The 18,617-nt window shown below is 35.0% G+C and overlaps 1 protein-coding gene across 10 annotated transcripts in view; it reads left to right on the top strand.

Moving 5' to 3' along the window:
* The window catches only part of LRBA (LPS responsive beige-like anchor protein), an 803,036-nt gene that overhangs the window by 178,365 nt on the left and 606,054 nt on the right, over positions 1 to 18,617 (top strand). For 8 of the 10 annotated variants that reach the window (XM_081543940.1, XM_081543938.1, XM_081543941.1 and 5 more), the window contains exons 10-17: positions 1,018 to 1,215; positions 1,410 to 1,543; positions 3,218 to 3,326; positions 3,620 to 3,772; positions 8,421 to 8,589; positions 12,067 to 12,146; positions 13,750 to 13,812; positions 17,656 to 17,753. In XM_081543940.1, coding sequence (XP_081400066.1) covers positions 1,018 to 1,215; positions 1,410 to 1,543; positions 3,218 to 3,326; positions 3,620 to 3,772; positions 8,421 to 8,589; positions 12,067 to 12,146; positions 13,750 to 13,812; positions 17,656 to 17,753 — 1,004 coding nt within the window. The remainder of the gene's footprint in view (positions 1 to 1,017; positions 1,216 to 1,409; positions 1,544 to 3,217; positions 3,327 to 3,619; positions 3,773 to 8,420; positions 8,590 to 12,066; positions 12,147 to 13,749; positions 13,813 to 17,655; positions 17,754 to 18,617) is intronic. The other 2 variants (XM_081543944.1, XM_081543945.1) reach the window with 1 other exon arrangement.

Below are 18,617 nucleotides of genomic sequence, written 5' to 3'. Positions count from 1 at the left end.
CCTTATGCACTATTGATGGGAATGTAAAATAGTGCAACCTCTGTGGAAAACTAGATGGTGATTCTGCAAGAAATTAAAAGTACAAGTACCACATGACTGAGCAATCATTTTAAAAATTTTTATTCATGTATTTATTTTTGACTGGGTCTTTATTGCTGTGTGGGCTTTTCTCTAGCTGTGAAGTGCTGGGCTTACTCCCTGGTTGCAGTTTTACTTCTGTAAATATATATGAGATATTTGAAAGGATATGAAAGACTGTTTGCACACCCATGTTCATTGCAGCATTATTCACAATAGGTAAGAGGTTGAAGCAACCTAATTGTCTATGGATGAATGAATAAAGAAAATATGATACGTATTTACAATGGAATATTATTCAACTTTAAACAGAAAAAAAATTCTGACACATGCCACAACATAGGTGAATCTTAAGGATGTTATGCTGTTCACAAAAAGACAAATACTCTGTGACTTCCCTTGTTTGAGTTAGGTAAAGTAATCAAACTCATGGAACCAGAAAGTAGAATATGCTTGCTAGGGGCTTGGGGGTGGGATGCAGGCAGTGGAAATGAGTTGTTATTCAATGGGAATTTCAATTTAGCAAGATGTAAAAGTTCTAGAGATTTGTTATACAATAGTGTACTGTAGTTAACAACACTGTACTGTACACTTGAAAAATATTTAAGGTGGTGAATTTTATTTTAAATGTTCCTTTTAACAAAATTAAAAAAGAGAAACAAAAAAGACAAAAATAAGTGGGAAAAACAAAACATGCTTTGTAGGACATTAAATTTTACATGTTTAAAATGAAAAGTTTTGATGTCAAGTTGACTTCCATTATATTTTTAAAATGAATTCATACTACTTTAGAAGTAATTATACATGCATGGCTTCTCTTAATTGATATTGTTAAGAAAATGGTCAATATTCTCCTTGAATTTTTATATTTGTCATGATTTGTAGTTAGATTTTCTTTTTGTGGCATAGTATCTTAACTGTTCTACTTTTTATTCTTAGGGTACATTTAAATTCAAAGCAGAAAGTGACCTGTTCCTTGCTGAGCATCACAAATTGCTATTGTATGATGGCAAACTCTCTGGTGCCATTGCATTCACGTACAATCCACGTGCCACAGATGCCCAGCTCTGTCTTGAATCATCCCCTAAGGACAACCCTTCAATTTTTGTTCATTCACCGCACGCACTCATGCTCCAGGTACTAGGAATGATATTTAACAATATTTTTAATGATAAATTTTGATGTATTATTGAGGTGTATTTAGTAGCTTCTATTATAAATACATGAACTGTAACATTTTATTGTTCCTGTTATGTTTTATTTTTAATAAAATATATTTAGTTTTTGGAAAAGAAGCATTGGAATCTTTACTGTGTCTTTTATTTTACAAGGATGTGAAGGCGGTTTTAACACATTCTATCCAAAGTGCTATGCATTCAATTGGAGGAGTACAAGTGCTGTTTCCACTTTTTGCACAGCTGGATTATAAGCAATATTTATCTGATGAAATTGACTTGACTATATGGTGAGTCCTTTTGTTTTTTCTTTCATTTGATGTGAGTTATTTTCATCACTGAGCTGCACAATGTTTTTTTTCAATCTTGTAAATTTGTTGTGGGGTTAATAAAGAACATAAAGAAATTTGTGAATTATAATTGTTATTACAAATTCAGTTCTAATAATATTTAAATTCTTTATCAGTAGGAAATAGGGAAGCTCTAAAAAAATAATGTTTTGAATAAAGTTAGACATAGTAATAATATCAGAAATGTATGTATTTTTACCTAAAATAAAAATATTTAAAATGGTTATTTGGCAGTAATTTCTTATGGTAAGTTTTCCATATTTAATTATTATTGCAGGTAACATATTGAAATGTAAAATTTTTGATTATGTTACATAATAAGTGATTTGGTTTTTTCAAAACTAAATTGCTTATTTGGCACTTCTGTCTCCTCTCTTTTAGTGTTGAGTGTAAAAAAAGGAAGAGACATGAATTCTAGGACAAGTTATTAAAATGTCGGAGAGAGTGTGGAAATGAATTTTTCATGGCTAAATATCCTAGTGACTCTATTTATAATAAAATAATTATGTTTAATTATTAATTGAGTGATTTTAATGTTTTTTGTATTCTCCCTTTTTGAAATTCTCTTTCTAATTTCTACTTTTGTATGCAACTTGAAGTCTACTACCAAAGTATATGTTTAGTGTTGTAATAATTTTTCCAGATTATTTTTAGGCAACAAAATGAGTTGTTTTTAAAAGGAATTATGTATCAAAGCTAGCATTTATTGGCTACATTTAAAATAAGTAAAATTATCCTTGACCTATTGCTCCTTCATAAAAGTTTTTTGCATCCTAGTCTGAAACCTTTGTAACAGAGCTCAGTTATTTATTCTTTCAGGTTTTTTTTTTTTTTAACTTTTCAACATTATTAGAATTGCTGACAGTTAAAAAATAAAAGTACTTTTGTGGAGGAGGTTGGCTGTTCTCCCTTTCCTAGTGGGAATCTCTCAAAACTTTTGAAAAGGACAAAACAGTCGACCTTTATTCTATTCCATGTTGAGTATATAAAAGTTATGAGGTTGGAAGCATGACTGTAGTCTTACTACTTTAAATTTTTCTGTTCGGATAATGAGGAAAATACTTAAATTATTATTTGAATACTTCAGTTTGCTTACATCTCTATTTATTTTCCTCTTCACTTGCTCGGTTCTCTGTTCAAATTAAGCCAGTTTGGAGCCCTAACACATTTTGAGGATTTCTGTCTAGTCTCTTTGCTCCACATCTTTTCCATCTGTTTGGCCTCTTAACTCTCCAAAATTGAATATACTTGCTTATCTAAGTTACGTCCATTCTTAGGGCAAAGTAATAAACTTCTATTAGCCATCTTACATTGCTAATTTTTCTCTATTTTGTACATGTTTGTCATATTGTTTCAAAAATAATTCATTTATTAATATATTTGTGATAAAGAATATGAACTAAATATTTGAGTAATAAGTCCTAATCTTACATTAAAATTTTAGTCCTGAAATAATATTGGAGGTAGTTTTAGTAAAGCATCAGTTTCCTTGGAATAGAAACTTTTTATGAAGGGTAAAATGAAAGACTATCTATCTAACCACCTCCCCCTCCCATTTTTTTTAAGACAATATGGTTTTCCAAACTGTTGTTGTTGTTTTTTTCCTTATTCCAGTTCAACTTTGCTGGCTTTTATCATGGAGTTGTTGAAGAACTCAATTGCTATGCAAGAGCAGATGCTTGCCTGCAAGGGCTTCTTGGTAATAGGATATAGTCTTGAAAAGGTAAAGTATGAAATGCTTTACATTCTTGATTCTTAATTTGCAGGCCATGAAACTTGGTCTCCTAAGAAGCTGAGAAATTCTGTTTGCAAGTGTGTCGCTTTGGTTAATGTAAAGTTACCTAAAAGAAAACAACCTGTTGTTGTTTTACCTTGCCCCCACTGTTTTATTGAATCTCAAAGCATCTTCAACTTTGAGCATAGGTTGTGGACCAACTTTTTTCTGGTATTGACAGCCTTTAACTTACTTCCCTTGCTTTGTGTTGATAGTGACCTTTGAAATATCTTCCTCTGCAGTCTTCCAAATCCCATGTCAGCAGAGCGGTACTTGAACTTTGCCTTGTATTTTCAAAATATCTGAGTAATCTGCCGAATGGGATGCCCCTACTCAAGCAATTGTGTGATCACATTCTTCTTAACCCAGCTATATGGATTCATACCCCAGCCAAGGTAATACATGCATTGATTTTGTGCTAGTATGTTCACTACATTTTTGTACTTGAAAAGAGTGATAATGAAGAGGATTTTCTTTTATCCTTTTACATGCTGTTGTGTAAGGTTTCAGTGGAATGCATTTTTTGACTAAATGTACTTTTTTTTAATTGGTGGATAATTGCTTTACAATGTTGTGTTGGTTTCTGTCATACAACAACGTGAATCAGCCATAAATACATATGTATCCAGGGCTTTCCTGGTGGGTCAGTGGTAAAGAACCTGTCTGCCAGTGCAGGAGATGTGGGTTGAATCAATCCCTAAGTCTAAAGATCCCCTGGAGACGAAAGTGGCAACCCCCTCCAGTACTCTTGCCTGGGAAATCCCATGGACAAGGAACCTGGCAGGCTAAATACTCCATGGGGTCACAAAAGAGTCGGATAGGACTTAGCAACTAAACCACAAAAATAATACATATGTCCCCTGCCTCTTGAACCTCCCTCCCACCTGACTAAATGTACTTTTGCAAGACAGTATTTCCTTCCTCCCTCCACCCTTCCCTCCCTTCCTAAAGCAGTATCAGCATTTTTTGAAATACAGAAATAGTATATATTTTCTGTTGTTAAATAAAATTTTATTTGGGAGAGATTTTCATTTACATTTCCTTCACCATAGTTGGATTGCATATATATCTGTGTATCCTTATGTATGTATGAATGTATGTACATACGTATAAATATAGCCTCATTGTGCTCTCTCTCTCTTTCTCTGTTGTATACACACATATTCCTTCCACAAAAATGATGAGCTGCTGATTCTAATTCTTACAGGAACACCTAAAATGTCACCCTTTCTTGAAGGCTTCCATGATGTGCTGGTCTCATTTAATCATTTTAATTTCACATTAATTAAAATTATTAAGCACAATTATATTTTATACAATAGTTTATTTAGTACTATAACAGCAAACTGATTGCATTAAGTAAGCATAAGTGAATTTGTGATAAAATATGTAAATAAAACTTTTGATAAACCCTAATGTTCTATTAAGTTATCCTAAACATTTGATTTCTTCTCTCCCCCTCTTTCTGGTTCACTTGCAAGTGTTTATCATTGTTCAGGTTGGAATAACACGTACTTTAGTTGTCAGAAAAAAATGTCTGCAGACTTTTTTGCTCTTCTGGAGTCATAGTATCTTATTTTCAGCTGCTCTTTTCAGATGTTAAGGAGAAAAACAGCTGCTAACTCTGATTGCCATTTGGAAATAATCAAAGGAGGCAGCTGGAGGTTGTAGCTTTTTATCTCTGGGTTCAAATTTGACCTCCTTCTCTTCTATGACCCTCAGTCTTATTTCTTTTCAAGGATTGTTTCAAGTTACTTCTTAAACTTTTTACTAAACACTTCTTTGTCTTACTAAGCAGTGCATTTGTAAGCCTTTGGGCCTCTTTTGATGTGGTCAAAAAACCTCCTCTTATTAGATACTTAGTTGTAGGGGAATATTTTAAAAATTTCATTATATCATTTCCTTAAGTCCATAGTATTATTGCACTGTATTTCTTACCTTTTCCTTGTTAATACTTTTCTTTAATTTCCTTTTTAGAATTTGCAGTTGATTTGTTAATATTAAACTTCAGTTTTGTTTCAGCCTTAATGCTTTGTGTATCCTTGAGGGGTTATATCTAATTTTATCATAAAGGTAGTTATAACAAAAGGCAGATATAAAGTTTGTTTGACCTGAAGGTCATACAATTTGGGGGAGAAAGGAGCTTTTTAACAAAAAGAATGCAACATGTAAAATTAGGTTTAGGATTTTGGAAGGAACATGTGTAGATGAGTGGGCATAAAGTTTAAGCTTCATTAGCTTCAAGGTAAATTCACCTCTCGTTACCAGAGTTGAGGGTATGGTCATATGAATCAATCTTTGCTTTTGGAACAGGCTGCTCCCAGTCATTTATAATACTCATTTAAGTTTGATTTACTCAGAGACAGTCTTTTAAATGACCTAATAAGAGGGATGAGCTTTCTTGTAGACAAGAGTCTTTCATTTGTTGAGTAGCCGGCCCTATGGATACAGTGGCGAATAAGACAGATCTGATTCCTGCTCTCATACATAAAATTTAGGTGTAATGGGAAAGACATTTTAATGTATAATATGCAAGGTTATTAGATTATATCAAGAGTGAATGAAGAAAAGTTTATTCATAATTAGAATATGAATGATCCTGAGGTCTCTGTTGTTATTTACCTCAGTATGTTGCTGTTCAATCCTGTTAATTTTCCTTTAGCTGTAGTATCATTCTCAGTAAACTGACTTTCTCCAGTTTTCCATATCTTAGTTTATCACTTTTTGTTAGAATTTCTTCATGCTTTCAACATATCACAATCATTCTCATCAGAACATTTCTTAGCCCTCAAATTTGTAATGGTTTCTCTTTGTTTTCAGAATAAAGCATTAAGTCTTCATGACAGTTCTTTCTAGGCTTTCTATATGAAAAATCAGTTACCCTCAATGGGTAGGTGGGTACCAAAAATTATCCTAGAGCTGCTGCTGCTAAGTCGCTTCAGTTGTGTCTGACTCTGTGCAACCCCATAGACAGTAGCCCACCAGGCTCCACCATCCCTGGGATTCTCCAGGCAAGAACACTGGAGTGGGTTGCCATTTCCTTCTCTATATCCTAGAGCAGTGGTTCTTAATCTTGGCTGTCTATAGAATTAGTTGGGAAAGGTTTTTTTTTAAAAAGAAAACAGAATCTCACTCCCTCTTCCCTAGATTCTGATTTAATTGGTCTGGGACAAGACCCAGACAGGTATTTTAAAAATGTTTTCCAGGTATTTTAATGCAGGCAAGATTGAGGATGGTTGTTCTAGATCTAGGGAAGCTTTTTGTATTATCTACAGTTTTCTCTATTTGAAATTTCCTCTTATTGTTAGAACTACTCATCTTTAAAGCCTACCTTAATACCTACTCTATTAGTGAAACTTTTCTTGACTCTTTTAGCTTACCCCAAAATAATTTCTCTGGCCTCTGAATTAATAATATTTAATAGCTCAGTGGCATTCATTTTGCAATTGCAAAACGCTACAGTTGCACTCATATTGCTACATGAACTTTCTTATGTTTCAGTAGGGATTTTTATTACCTTTGGTTTTTCACTTAAAATTGTGTGTATTTTTAATCTTCTCCATTAGATTTTTAGCTATTGAGGGACAGTGTCTGCGCCATTGTATATTCAGTAATACAGTGCTACAAATATAGGTGAAGGTAAATATTTTCTGATTGAAATATCACAGTTAAGAATTTGAATCATGTCATAGAAAGTTCTGTATATCCTTGATAACAGATAAGCTGGGGCTATCTATTTGAACACAGTAGCAACATCAAAATGATGTTATCTTTCAGCAGCTCTGGATTATAGCATGTTTATGATTGTCTAAACTACAGTTGGGTTTCTCTGATGGTTCAGCAGTAAAGAGTCTGCCTGCCAATGCAGGAGATGTGGGTTCGATCCCTGGGTTAGGAAGATCCCCAGGAGAAGAAAATGGCAACCCACTCCAGTATTCTTGCCTGGGAGAACCCATGGACAGAGGAGCCTGGCAGGTTATAGTCCATGTATTGGCAAAGACTCAAACATGACTTAGCTACTAAACAACAACAACAGACTACAGTCATCTTTCAAACTTTGATTTTAAGTGGTTCAGAGTCTGCCATTCTTTACCGTGTATTGTTACTGATTGACTCCCTAATTCATTTAACCTTGATTGTTTGTTTATAGGGCATCTGGAATATAGGCATCTAATTTTTATCTTTCAGGGTTAAAAAGGAAAATGCCCTCAGCATCTGGGAATGTCCATTATGTTTAAACATAAATGTTTAGTTGTAAATGATCAGGAGTAGTTTGAGTTTTGGCCAAATTTAATGCCTGCCTTAATATTTTTTAGTTTATAAAGTATATCCACTATTAGTGCAGTGAAAAATTCTTGATTTTGATATGAAAGTAGAACAAAAGTGGGTTTTATTTTGTGCTGTTGTTAGTAGTGGAGTATAGTTTTTTGTGAATTTTAGAGACTATAATATTATAATTACAATCTTTGTAGTAATGAGCTGCTATAACAAAATTCTGTTTTTCTAATAAATATTTCTCAAGGTAGGCTTTACATACTTTTGTATGATTTCCTTTTTTTGATCTATTTTTTAGTTACTCCTGCTTGTTTTTTTTATTTCTTATGAGTTATTCCAGCTACTAGTTTCTCCAAAACAAAGACAATTTCTAGCTTTTGAAAACAATTATGCAAAGTATAAATAGTTTTATTATAAAGAAGTGTGTAAGTTCATGAATAATTGCTGATTGCTAAACAGGAATCAATTTTCTCAGCACTATAGGAATATTGCTGCAAAAACTTGGTATATTTGGGGATGTTTACTTCATAGTGCTACTGTAAAAGAAGCATTTGCCTGATTTTGTTTTGTAAGGAGTATGTGTGCTTTTGAGTATGTGTCAGTAGCTATATGTTATCTGTTAACATGGAGGTTACTATCAAGCTAATTAAGCAGCTTACTTTTTAGAACAACTGTGGTCCATATAGAACAACCTGAGAGTATTACGGGAAGGAAGGGTAAAATGCTGGTTTGTTTCTTTGATTTGAGCTCTTCATTTTGATTCTCTAGGTTCAGTTGACACTCTATACTTACCTGTCCACGGAATTCATTGGTACAGTCAACATATATAATGCCATTCGGAGAGTTGGAACAGTGCTTCTCATAATGCATACACTGAAGTACTACTACTGGGCAGTGAATCCTCAGGATCGGAGTGGTATTATCCCAAAAGGATTAGGTATTTCATCTCTATCCGTATATTATATATGTATGTTCCATACATATATATGGAAATACAGGATTTTTCCTTCCCTTCCTCTTTCTTCTGTCTCTTGTATTTCCTAAACCAATACATTACATTATTCTGAAAGTTTTTCTAAATCTCTTCATGGCAAAATTTTATTTTAATCTTGCTGATAATTTTAATAGTTTGTCCTAAATTGTGGTTACCAGAGAGTAACAGCTCACTATTTTTATAGAAGAATGCTACTTTTGCTAGTATGAGTTGTTTGGGGATCAAGTATGACTAGGATGATTTCTAAGGCATTGAGAAGGAGAGGAGATTCTATATTAGCAACTAGTATTGATGTTGAGTCCATTTATCCCAATGAAAGTCATTGACAGCAGTGTTTTTTGAGAGAATGGAGATTTTTTTGTAGCAGTAGGGAGTATCTGCTTCTAATAACTAATATAAGGAAACTACAGAATTTCAGTAATTATTTTCCTGTATAACTAACTTATTGAAGACTAGTGTTCATTCATTATGTCAACAGTTCATAGAAGGGGTCAAAGTAAAAATTTTGACAAATAGTGGCTTGTTTAAAGTATTGCAAAATCTGCTTAAAACTGCTTTATATCATTGTTCATTGTTGTTCAGTCACTAAGTTGTGTCCTATTCTTTGTGACCCCATGGACTGCAACATGCCAGGCTTCCCTGTCTTTCACTATCTCCTGGAGTTTGCTCAAACTCATGTCCATTGAGTCGATGATGCTGTCCAACCATCTCATCCTCTTTCGCCCACTTCTTCTCCTGCCCTCAATCTTTCCCAGCATCATGGTCTTTTCCAGTGAGTCTGCTCTTCACATCAGGTGGCCAAAGTATTGGAGCTTCAGCTTCGATATCAGTCCTTCCAATGAATATTGAGGACTGATTTCCTTTAGGATGGACTGGTTGGATCTCCTTGCTGTCTAAGGAAATCTCAAGAGTCTTCTCCAGTACCACAGTTTGAAAGCATCACTTCTTTGTCACTCTGCCTTCTTTATGGTCCAACTCTCACATCTGTATGTGGCTACTGGAAAAACCATAGCTTTGACCATATGGACCTTTGTCAGCAAAGTGATATCTTTGGTTTTTAATATGCTGTCTAGCTTTTTCATAGCTTTTCTTCCAAGAAACATCTGTCTTTTAATTTCATGGCTGCAGTCACCATCCGTAGTGATTTTAGAGTGGTATCATCTGCATATCTGAGATTGTTGGTATTTCTCTCAGCAGTCTTGATTCCACCTTGTGATTCCTCCAGTCTAGCATATTGCTTGATGTACTCTGCATATAAGTTAAATAAGCAGGGTGACAATATACAGCCTTGTTGTACTCCTTTCCCAGTTTTGAACCTGTCAGTTGTTCCATGTCTGTTCTATTACTTCTTGGCCTGCATACAGGCTTCTCAGGAGATAGGTAAGGTGATATGGTATTCTTCTCTTTCAAAGTTTTTCACAGATTGTTGGTATCCATGCAGTCAAAGGCTTTAGCGTAATCAGTGAAGCAGAAGTAGATGTTTTTCTAGAATTTCCTTGTTTTCTCTGTGGTCCAGTGTACGTTGGCAATTTGATCTCTGGTTCCTCCACCTTTTCTAAATTCAGCTCTAGGGCTTATTTTTGCTGACTACTAGAGCGTCTCCATCTTCATCTGCAAAGAATATAATCAGTCTGATGTTGGTATTGACTGTATGGTGACTTCTATATGTAGAGTCGTCTCATGTGTAGTTGGAAGAGGGTGTTTGCTATCACCAGTGTGTTCTCTTGACAAAACTGTGTTAGCCTTTGCCCTCCTTCCTTTGTACTCCAAGGTCACATTTGCCTGTTACTCCAGGTTTATATCGTAAAAGAGGGTTAACCAGGGTTATTAAGCTGATAGTTTCAGTAGAATTTGGTGCAGGGGCTCAGAATATGGCCCCTGCTGTTTTGTCAGTTTGTCTCTCTCCATTTCCCAGTTCTTCTGTATTGGCTTTTTTCAAGTAGTTTCTCTGCTTGTAGTAGCAAGCAGCCACCCTTAACCTTCGTATACCCACAACTTTAAATCTAGCAAGAGTATCTGCCTGTATCGAGCATTTCCAGCAAAAGTCCTTTTAGTCTCTGTTGCTCACTAGCTCTGATTGCATCGTGTGTCCATCTGCATGGCAGTGTTCTTCAGATTGCCCAGAAGAGGAGCCCTTCTTACCCCCAGAACACATGATCTGAGTGTGAAGATGGGTTCAGTCCCTTTATAAGGATTGAGGGCTGTTGTTTTAAATCAGGAGACAGATGCTGGAGAGTGAAACAATATACATTCTGATTTTTTACTCAGAGGCTTTGGTTGTTCAGTGATTTACAAAGACGAGGTTTCATATTTCTACATTATTTTTTTTAATCCCTTTCAAAGTAAACTAGATTTATTATCAGACAATGTGCTATCGTTGAGAAAGCTGTGAGGACACGAAAGTTCCATGATCTTGTTTGAGCTGGCATGCTGCAGCAGATCTAGAGCTAAAACATTATTTCCCAATGGTGTGAATGTGTCATGTACTGTCCTGTTTGTGTTACATTCTGGCCTTGATTTTATAACTGATTAGTGATCTTGGGAAAGTCTCATACTTCAAGTGAGAAAGCTGGCCAAACTTTATGATTCTGTTGTAACTCTGTAACCTTTTCTTTGTCTAGGAATCGTCATGTGGAACAAATTTTAAACAATTTTCTTCCTAGTTTAATTGATCTGTTCAAGGTCATGTTGGTCCTGTGCTTTGGTGGTCTAGAAACTAGCTGTAAATAATGATTAGTGGGGGGAAAATTGCAGAAAATATGAGGCAAGCAAGTACCTGAGTTAGGATCTTAGGACAATGAGTATTTGGTTTCAAAAGCTTTCTGCTTGGGAATTATATGTTTGAGACATGAAAATTGACTTTAATGTGAGCCATGTGTGACCAAGGACTTTTTCAAAAAGGGAAGGAGATGTCAGAGGTGGTCAGCACAATGTTTCCCTCCTTCATGGATGATATTGTGTTGAAGTGTACTTTTTGAGGGTTTTGTATTAGTTTATACAGTGGTAACAGTAGAAAAGTTTTTTCATACTAAGTTCACATGTAAAGTTTAGATTTTCTTTTGCTTTTTTTCCTTTGTAAACTTATGTTACTATAGTAAGATTCCCAGAGAGTCTTTTAAAGCTAAATGTAAATTTGTTACCTCATCTTTTTGTTTTGAAATTCCTTTGACCTTAAGTCAAAAACAAATGTCTTCATTGAAGTTTCTGTGTAACTGATTGTGTACATTAGAAGCACTGTATATGCAATCACATTGAGATTGAATGCTTGTTTTTCTAGAGGCATTAAACTCTTCAGGAAAGTTACCTTTATGTTCCTTATAAATAAGTGGGAAAGCTGTTGGGAATGGGAATTTTATACTTAGCTTCGAGGTTTTTGAAATACTCAATGTGTGTGCATATGTATTTGTCTTTTTTTAAAAGATGGACCACGACCTAATCAAAAAGAAATGTGTTCTCTACGAGCATTCTTGTTGATGTTTATTAAGCAATTAGTAATGAAGGTGAGTTCACATTTCTTATCCTATAGCATGTGTTTATTGTAACATAATTTCACATAAAATGCTCTGTTGGTTTATTTATTCTTTGCTCTGTTAATGGGTTTACACAGTGGAAAATACTTTGAAAGTTATTATTTCCTTGTTGTTTTTTCTTATTGTTTCCTAGGCATATATCAATAAACATTAATGCAGAATTAGAGATTGATAATTGTAACATAAATCATATGAATTTCTATTGGAGTTCAAGTGTATTCATGCTTTCATTCAGCAAGTATTTACTGAGTTGCTGGTAGTTCCTACTAGTCTTAGTAGGTGATATAACAGAGCTGCTCAATGGAGAAGGCAATGGCACCCCACTCCAGTACTCTTGCCTGGAAAATCCCATGGACGGAGGAACCTGGTAGGCTGCAGTCCATGGGGTCGCTAAGAGTCAGACACGACTGAGTGACTTCACTTTCACTTTTCACTTTCGTGCACTGGAGAAGGAAATGGCAACCCACTCCAGTGTTCTTGCCTGGAGAATCCCAGGGACGGGGGAGCCTGGTGGGCTGCCGTCTATGGGGTCGTACAGAGTCGGACACGACTGAAGTGACTTAGCAGAGCTGCTCAAAAGGAGGAGGTTTCATTTTTAGAGATTCCCTGAACCTGACATCCAGATTTTGAAAAATAACTTTTCTGTATAAAAATTTACTGGAGAGAAATGATTACGTTTTGTTCCATTTCCTTCCACTATCAGTAAAGTAAAATTTAATATTATTTTTCAGCAAGGTGTTTTGGTTTTATAAGATGCCAATGTATAAATATATTTGTTCTCAATATTTTATTCAGTATTTTCCTGTATCATTTTATTTCGTATTCTTTATAGTTTAATGCTTTATTAGCGGCCACATATTGTGGTAACTGGACCTAACTGTTGGTGTATCTTACAGAATCAGATATCTTATTTCCATTTATTTAAAAGTTTATCCTTTACGTTGTCGCTGTATGTTCTTGCCTAGTGTTTTGTTTCTAATTATCTTATTGTTCTTTTTTGAGATTTCATGTTTGTTTTATGATCAATAGTACAGTAGCTTGAAAATTTTCATAATGCATTCATACTAAAAAAAGTGCAGTGTTTTTACCACTGAAATTACTACTCAGTTTTTAGTACCTGACATTTTAACTTGGTAATTTTAGACACTGTTCATTTTAGTCTCCAAATTTAATAGAAAAAGATAAACAAAAAAGTTATCTTCTGTATTTAAAGGAGTGATAGGTGTAATACCCTTATACTTATCCTCAATGACCATTTTTGCTTACTTCAGGATTCTGAAGCTCTACTAGATAAGTTATCATCTATCTATATTATAAGGTGCTGACAACAAGGTGCTGATGTCTAGTCTCTTTTGACTTTCTAGATTGTGTTGCCTACTGCACGTCTTAAGTGCTTCCCTGAGTTTTTATTTTAGGCTTAGATTCTTTTTTTTTGTTTGGTTTAGATTCTATATTACATTATTTCTTTATGTTTATTGCAATTGACCAAGTTGGCAAATCTGTGTGTGAAATTTTCCATTTCAAAAAAGTTTTTTATATGTAAGTATAAAATACTTGTATTATGTTTTTTAAGGATAATGGAGTAAAGGAAGATGAACTACAGGCCATTCTTAATTATCTACTCACTATGCATGAGGTAATGTGAATTTTATATGTTGAGGTTTTATTTTTTTGGAGTTATATTATGGGCTTTTTTAAACATAAAAGAGTTAAAGAACTCTCTCATTAATGATGTAACTATGCCTGTACCTGTGCTCAGAATGGAGAGTAAATGTATCTAGGAACTAAATCTTAGGAATTGGCATTTAAATATTCTTTATTACCACAACATGCCTCTGTGAATAATCATGAGAGGCTTTAAAAAGTATTAAAATTAGATCTCATTAACCTAATAAGACTAAAGAATAACCTAATAACCAAAGAATACCTTCAGTGTATTTCCAGGTACCAGTATAATAAATGGAAAAATAGATAACAAAAATGACTACAAATGACTGGGCTTTTGAATTCTTAACATACTCTTCCCACTGATTTTGCATAATCAGATACTGTTAAATCACTCATTTATAATTGATTTAAAATTATGTGGTTGTAATGGAGGTTAAATAGGTTGAAATGTCTGGAGTTTTTTCCTTTATAGAGTTGTGAAAATTCGATATATGCCTGATGTAGTCTAAATAAATAATCTAATTAAATGTATTTTATATAAGTTAAGTCTGGAAGTGAATTTCATACAAAGCATGGCATTTATATGATAACTGATATTCCTATGTATAATTCATGTTTTATGAGTTAACCTATTTGTTACAGCATGAGAATAGTGCCTTTTAATATCATTAGTAGATAAGAGATATGGTTTGGATCTGTCTATGTTAATTGGGGCAGAAAAGAATGGGTTATTTAAATTTCTTGGTAGCATCATGTTTGACTGAAACATTAATGATTATGATTTCTTTTTCCTCTTGAGTAGGGTAGTCTCTTTTTAGATTTTCTTGACCATTTGGGACGAAAATGTTTCATAAGCAAAATATTTCATAACTGGAAGTCACAGTGATCTGTTTTCCCTGAAACTATTAAATGAGATATTTTTTGGCTCCTTCAAATCACACTTTTCCAAAGCCCCAGTGCCCTACCTCTAGATGATTTATTTAGCATATTGAGAATTAAATATTGAAGTAGCTGCCACAGTGAGAATTAAAAAGCAGTGAATGAAAACCTGGACGCAGGGCACCATAGAGATGACTGCTTGCTGCTTCCCTTTGTATCTTTGGGTTAGTAATGCCCAATAAGGCCCTCATGATATATGGGATAGTTGACAAAGATTGTGAAAGATTTTCTTGGCATTTTTAGATTTCAGAACTCCTATGTGCTTATTCTTGTGCTGTTCTGCAAATGTTATCAAATTATGCCATATACAATATAAGTATGTTCACCCAGTAAACATTTATTGATCATTTGTAACCTTTTCCCCCCATGTCTCCCTTTGTATCTGATTAAGCAAAAATAAAAGAAGCTGCATAGGAACAATTTTAAAGTCCAAAGAGACACCAACTTAGTTTTAAGGCTGCAGTAGCTGATACAAAATCTCCTTGTTACCTTTTCCAGCCTTCTCTCTGGAGATAACAGCAATAAATTCAGAAACCTGTTAGCTAACACAGGAGTTTTAAACACTTCTCCATTGCTTCTTTAACTACCTGTCATGCCTAACAGTGTATCATTTAAGATTTACAAGTACACATCCAGAGAGGAGAGAAAAAAATGCCGCCCCAAACAAAAACCCACCTTAAGGTTTTGGGGAAAAAGTTTTGCTTCCCTGTTCCCCACTTGGGTGATGAGGCCCACGCCACCACTGCAGTGCCCATTTTCAAGAATGTCCAGAGGCAGCCTGTGCGCAGATCCGCTTGCGGTATATGATTCTGTGGCCCAGCTGGTGAGGCTGGTGGTGTTTATCACATTGTGTCTGCCGTGGACAAATTAAAAAACAAAAAGCTTATTTTTACGACCTATATAAATATAGAAAAAGCAAGAGAATTCTAGAAAGAAACATAGAAAAGGCATACAAAAAAATAGCATTAAAAAAAAAACGTAGAAAAAAATAGGAAAAGCAAGAGAATTCCTGAAAAACATCTACTTCTGCTTCATTGACTGTGCTGAAGCCTTTGACTGTGTGCATCACAAAAAACTGTGGAAAATTCTTACAGTTGGGAATACCAGATCACCATACCTGCTTCCTGAGAAACCTGTGTGCAGGTCAAGAAGCAACAGAATTGGACATGGAACAATGGACTTTTTCCAAATTTGGAAAGGGGTACATCAAGGCTGTATATTGTCACCCTGCTTATTTAACATATATGCAGAGTACATCATGTGAAATGTCGGGATGGATGAAGCACAAGCTGGAATCAAGATTGCCAGGAAAAATATCAATAACCTCAGATATGCAGATGACACCATCCATGTGGCAGAAAGTGAAGAACTGAGGAGCCCCTTGATGAAAGTGAAAGAGGAGGGTGAAAAAGCTGGCTTGAAATTCAACATTCAAAAAACGAAGATCATGGCATCTGGTCCCATCACTTCATGGCAAATAGATGGGGAGACAATGGAAACAGTGACAGACTATTTTCTTGGGCCCCAAAATCAGTGCAGTTGGTGACTGCAGCCATGAAATTAAAAGATGCTTGCTCCTTGGAAGAAAAGCGATGACAAATTTAGACAGCATATTAAAGAGCAGAGACATTACTTTGCCGACAAAGGTCCATCTAGTTAAAGCTATGGTTTTTCCAGTAGTCATGTATGGATGTGAGAGTTGGATAATAAAGAAGGCTGAGTGCTGAAGAATTGATGCTTTTGAACTGTGGTGTTGGAGAAGACAATTGAGAGTCCCTTGGATGGCAAGGAGATCCAACCAGTCCATCCTAAAGGAGATCAGTCCTGAGTGTTCATTGGAAGGACTGAAGCTCTAATACTTTGGTCACCTGATGCGGAGAACTGACTCATTGGAAAAGACCCTGATGCTGGGAAAGATTGAAGGTGGGAGGAGAAGGGGATGACAGAGTATGAGATGGTTGGATGGCATCATTGACTTGATGGACATGAGTTTGAACAGGCTCTAGAAGTTAGTGAGGGACAGGGAAGCCTGACATGCTGCAGTCCATGGGGTCGCAAAGAGTTGGACACGATTGAGGGACTGATCTGTACTGATATCTTTAATACTAACAACAGATGATATGGGGCTTCCCTGGTGGCTCAAATGATAAAGAATCTGCCTGCAGTGCAGGAGACCCAAGTTTGGTACCCAGGTTGTGAAAATCCCCTGGAGAAGGGAATGGCAACCCACTCCCATATTCTGGAGAATTCCATGGACAGAAGCTACAGTCCATGGAGTCGCGAAGAGTTGGACACGACTGCTAACACTTTTCCCAGATAGTATATGAGAACTGTCTGCTTATCATTTCCCATAAGATCTTGTTTCAGAACTAGTTTCTTCAGAGACTTAGTGCACATCATGGTCATAGTTCAATAAGTTTATAAAGTGATACACAGTATGTTGCCCCCAACACTACCATATTCCCAGTGTCTATTAGCATATTGAAGCTTCAATCTGTCTTTGTTGTAATAAAACACAACAGCCTGTTTGTCCTTCCCTGCCAGCTTCTTGATGTGTAATCATTCCTTAAAAAAAAAAAGAAACCTGTGAATCAATACTTGTTATAAGAATGAAATATGTTTTAGGAAATCTTGATGCAGTATAATAGTCATTTTATATCTTTGATTATTAAATTATTTGACTATTTGGTGTTGTGTATTTTGATTTCTATAGATGAATATTTATATATAAATATCTAGTGTGTTTTAAACAAGTGCATTTGTACAGAAGCCTACTTATTTTTTTGATATTCTAATTCATTATTACAGAAGTAGTCATTGTTCAAATAAGTTGTTTTTCCGTATTTAAAAAAAAATTCTAAAATAATTTTAGGATGACAATTTAATGGATGTCCTACAGCTGCTTGTTGCATTAATGTCAGAACATCCTAACTCTATGATACCTGCTTTTGACCAAAGGAACGGGTTACGGTAAGAGTTTAACATTTCAAGAATTTTAATATATTTAATATAAGAGATTAGTTTTGAAATGATAGGTTCTTAGATATGGAAATTGTTACTGGCTCCTATAAAACAGGATATAAGATCTTTTTATTTCATGTCTTAATGTTTTTTGAAAAATTCTTCTATGATAGAGGCTGTGTTACTGTTTAATATGTGAGGACAGATCAGGCAAATCATTCCAGTGTTTGTATAGTTAATGCTATTATACAGCTATTGTAAGGTCATATTCTCTAACAGACCTGTCTTTAGGTCCTAGAATAGTAATATACAATTGTGATCTAAGAGAAGATCTCTATATCTTTCGTTTAAAATATAACCTCTTCCAACCTCAGTCCCAAGTCATCATTGTATTAGTCTGCTCAGCATGCTGTAACAAAATATCCTAGACCAGGTGGTTTCAACACCAGCAGTTTGTTTTCTCACAGTTTTGGAGACTGTAAGTCCAAAATAAAGGTGCCTGAAGGGAGGGTGCCTGGTGAGGGCTTTCCCTTTGGGGTGTGGGCAGCCTCCTTCCCGCTGTGTTGAAATGACCTTTCTGTACAGGGCAGAGAGAGAGTGAGAGAGCAAGCAGAAGGCTCTTGTTTCTGTTTAAATAAGGACGCTGATCCACCTGAATCAGGACCCACCCTTATGACCTCATTTAATTTTCATTTTTTATTTAAAATTGTAATTGGAGTATAGTTTATTTACAATGTTGCTAGTTCCAGGTGTACAGCAAAGTGATTCAGTTGTAACTATACATATATCTAGTCTTTTTTGGATTTTTTCCCATATAGGTCATTACAGAGTATTGAGTAGAGTTCTCTGTGCTACACAGTAGGTCCTTATTTG

This window comes from Giraffa tippelskirchi, chromosome 11, assembly GCF_054371585.1.
Source record: "Giraffa tippelskirchi isolate mGirTip1 chromosome 11, T2T-mGirTip1v1.2.pri, whole genome shotgun sequence".
In the NCBI taxonomy this organism is placed as follows: Eukaryota; Metazoa; Chordata; class Mammalia; order Artiodactyla; family Giraffidae; genus Giraffa; species Giraffa tippelskirchi.
This window is presented reverse-complemented; position numbering and strand designations above follow the sequence as displayed.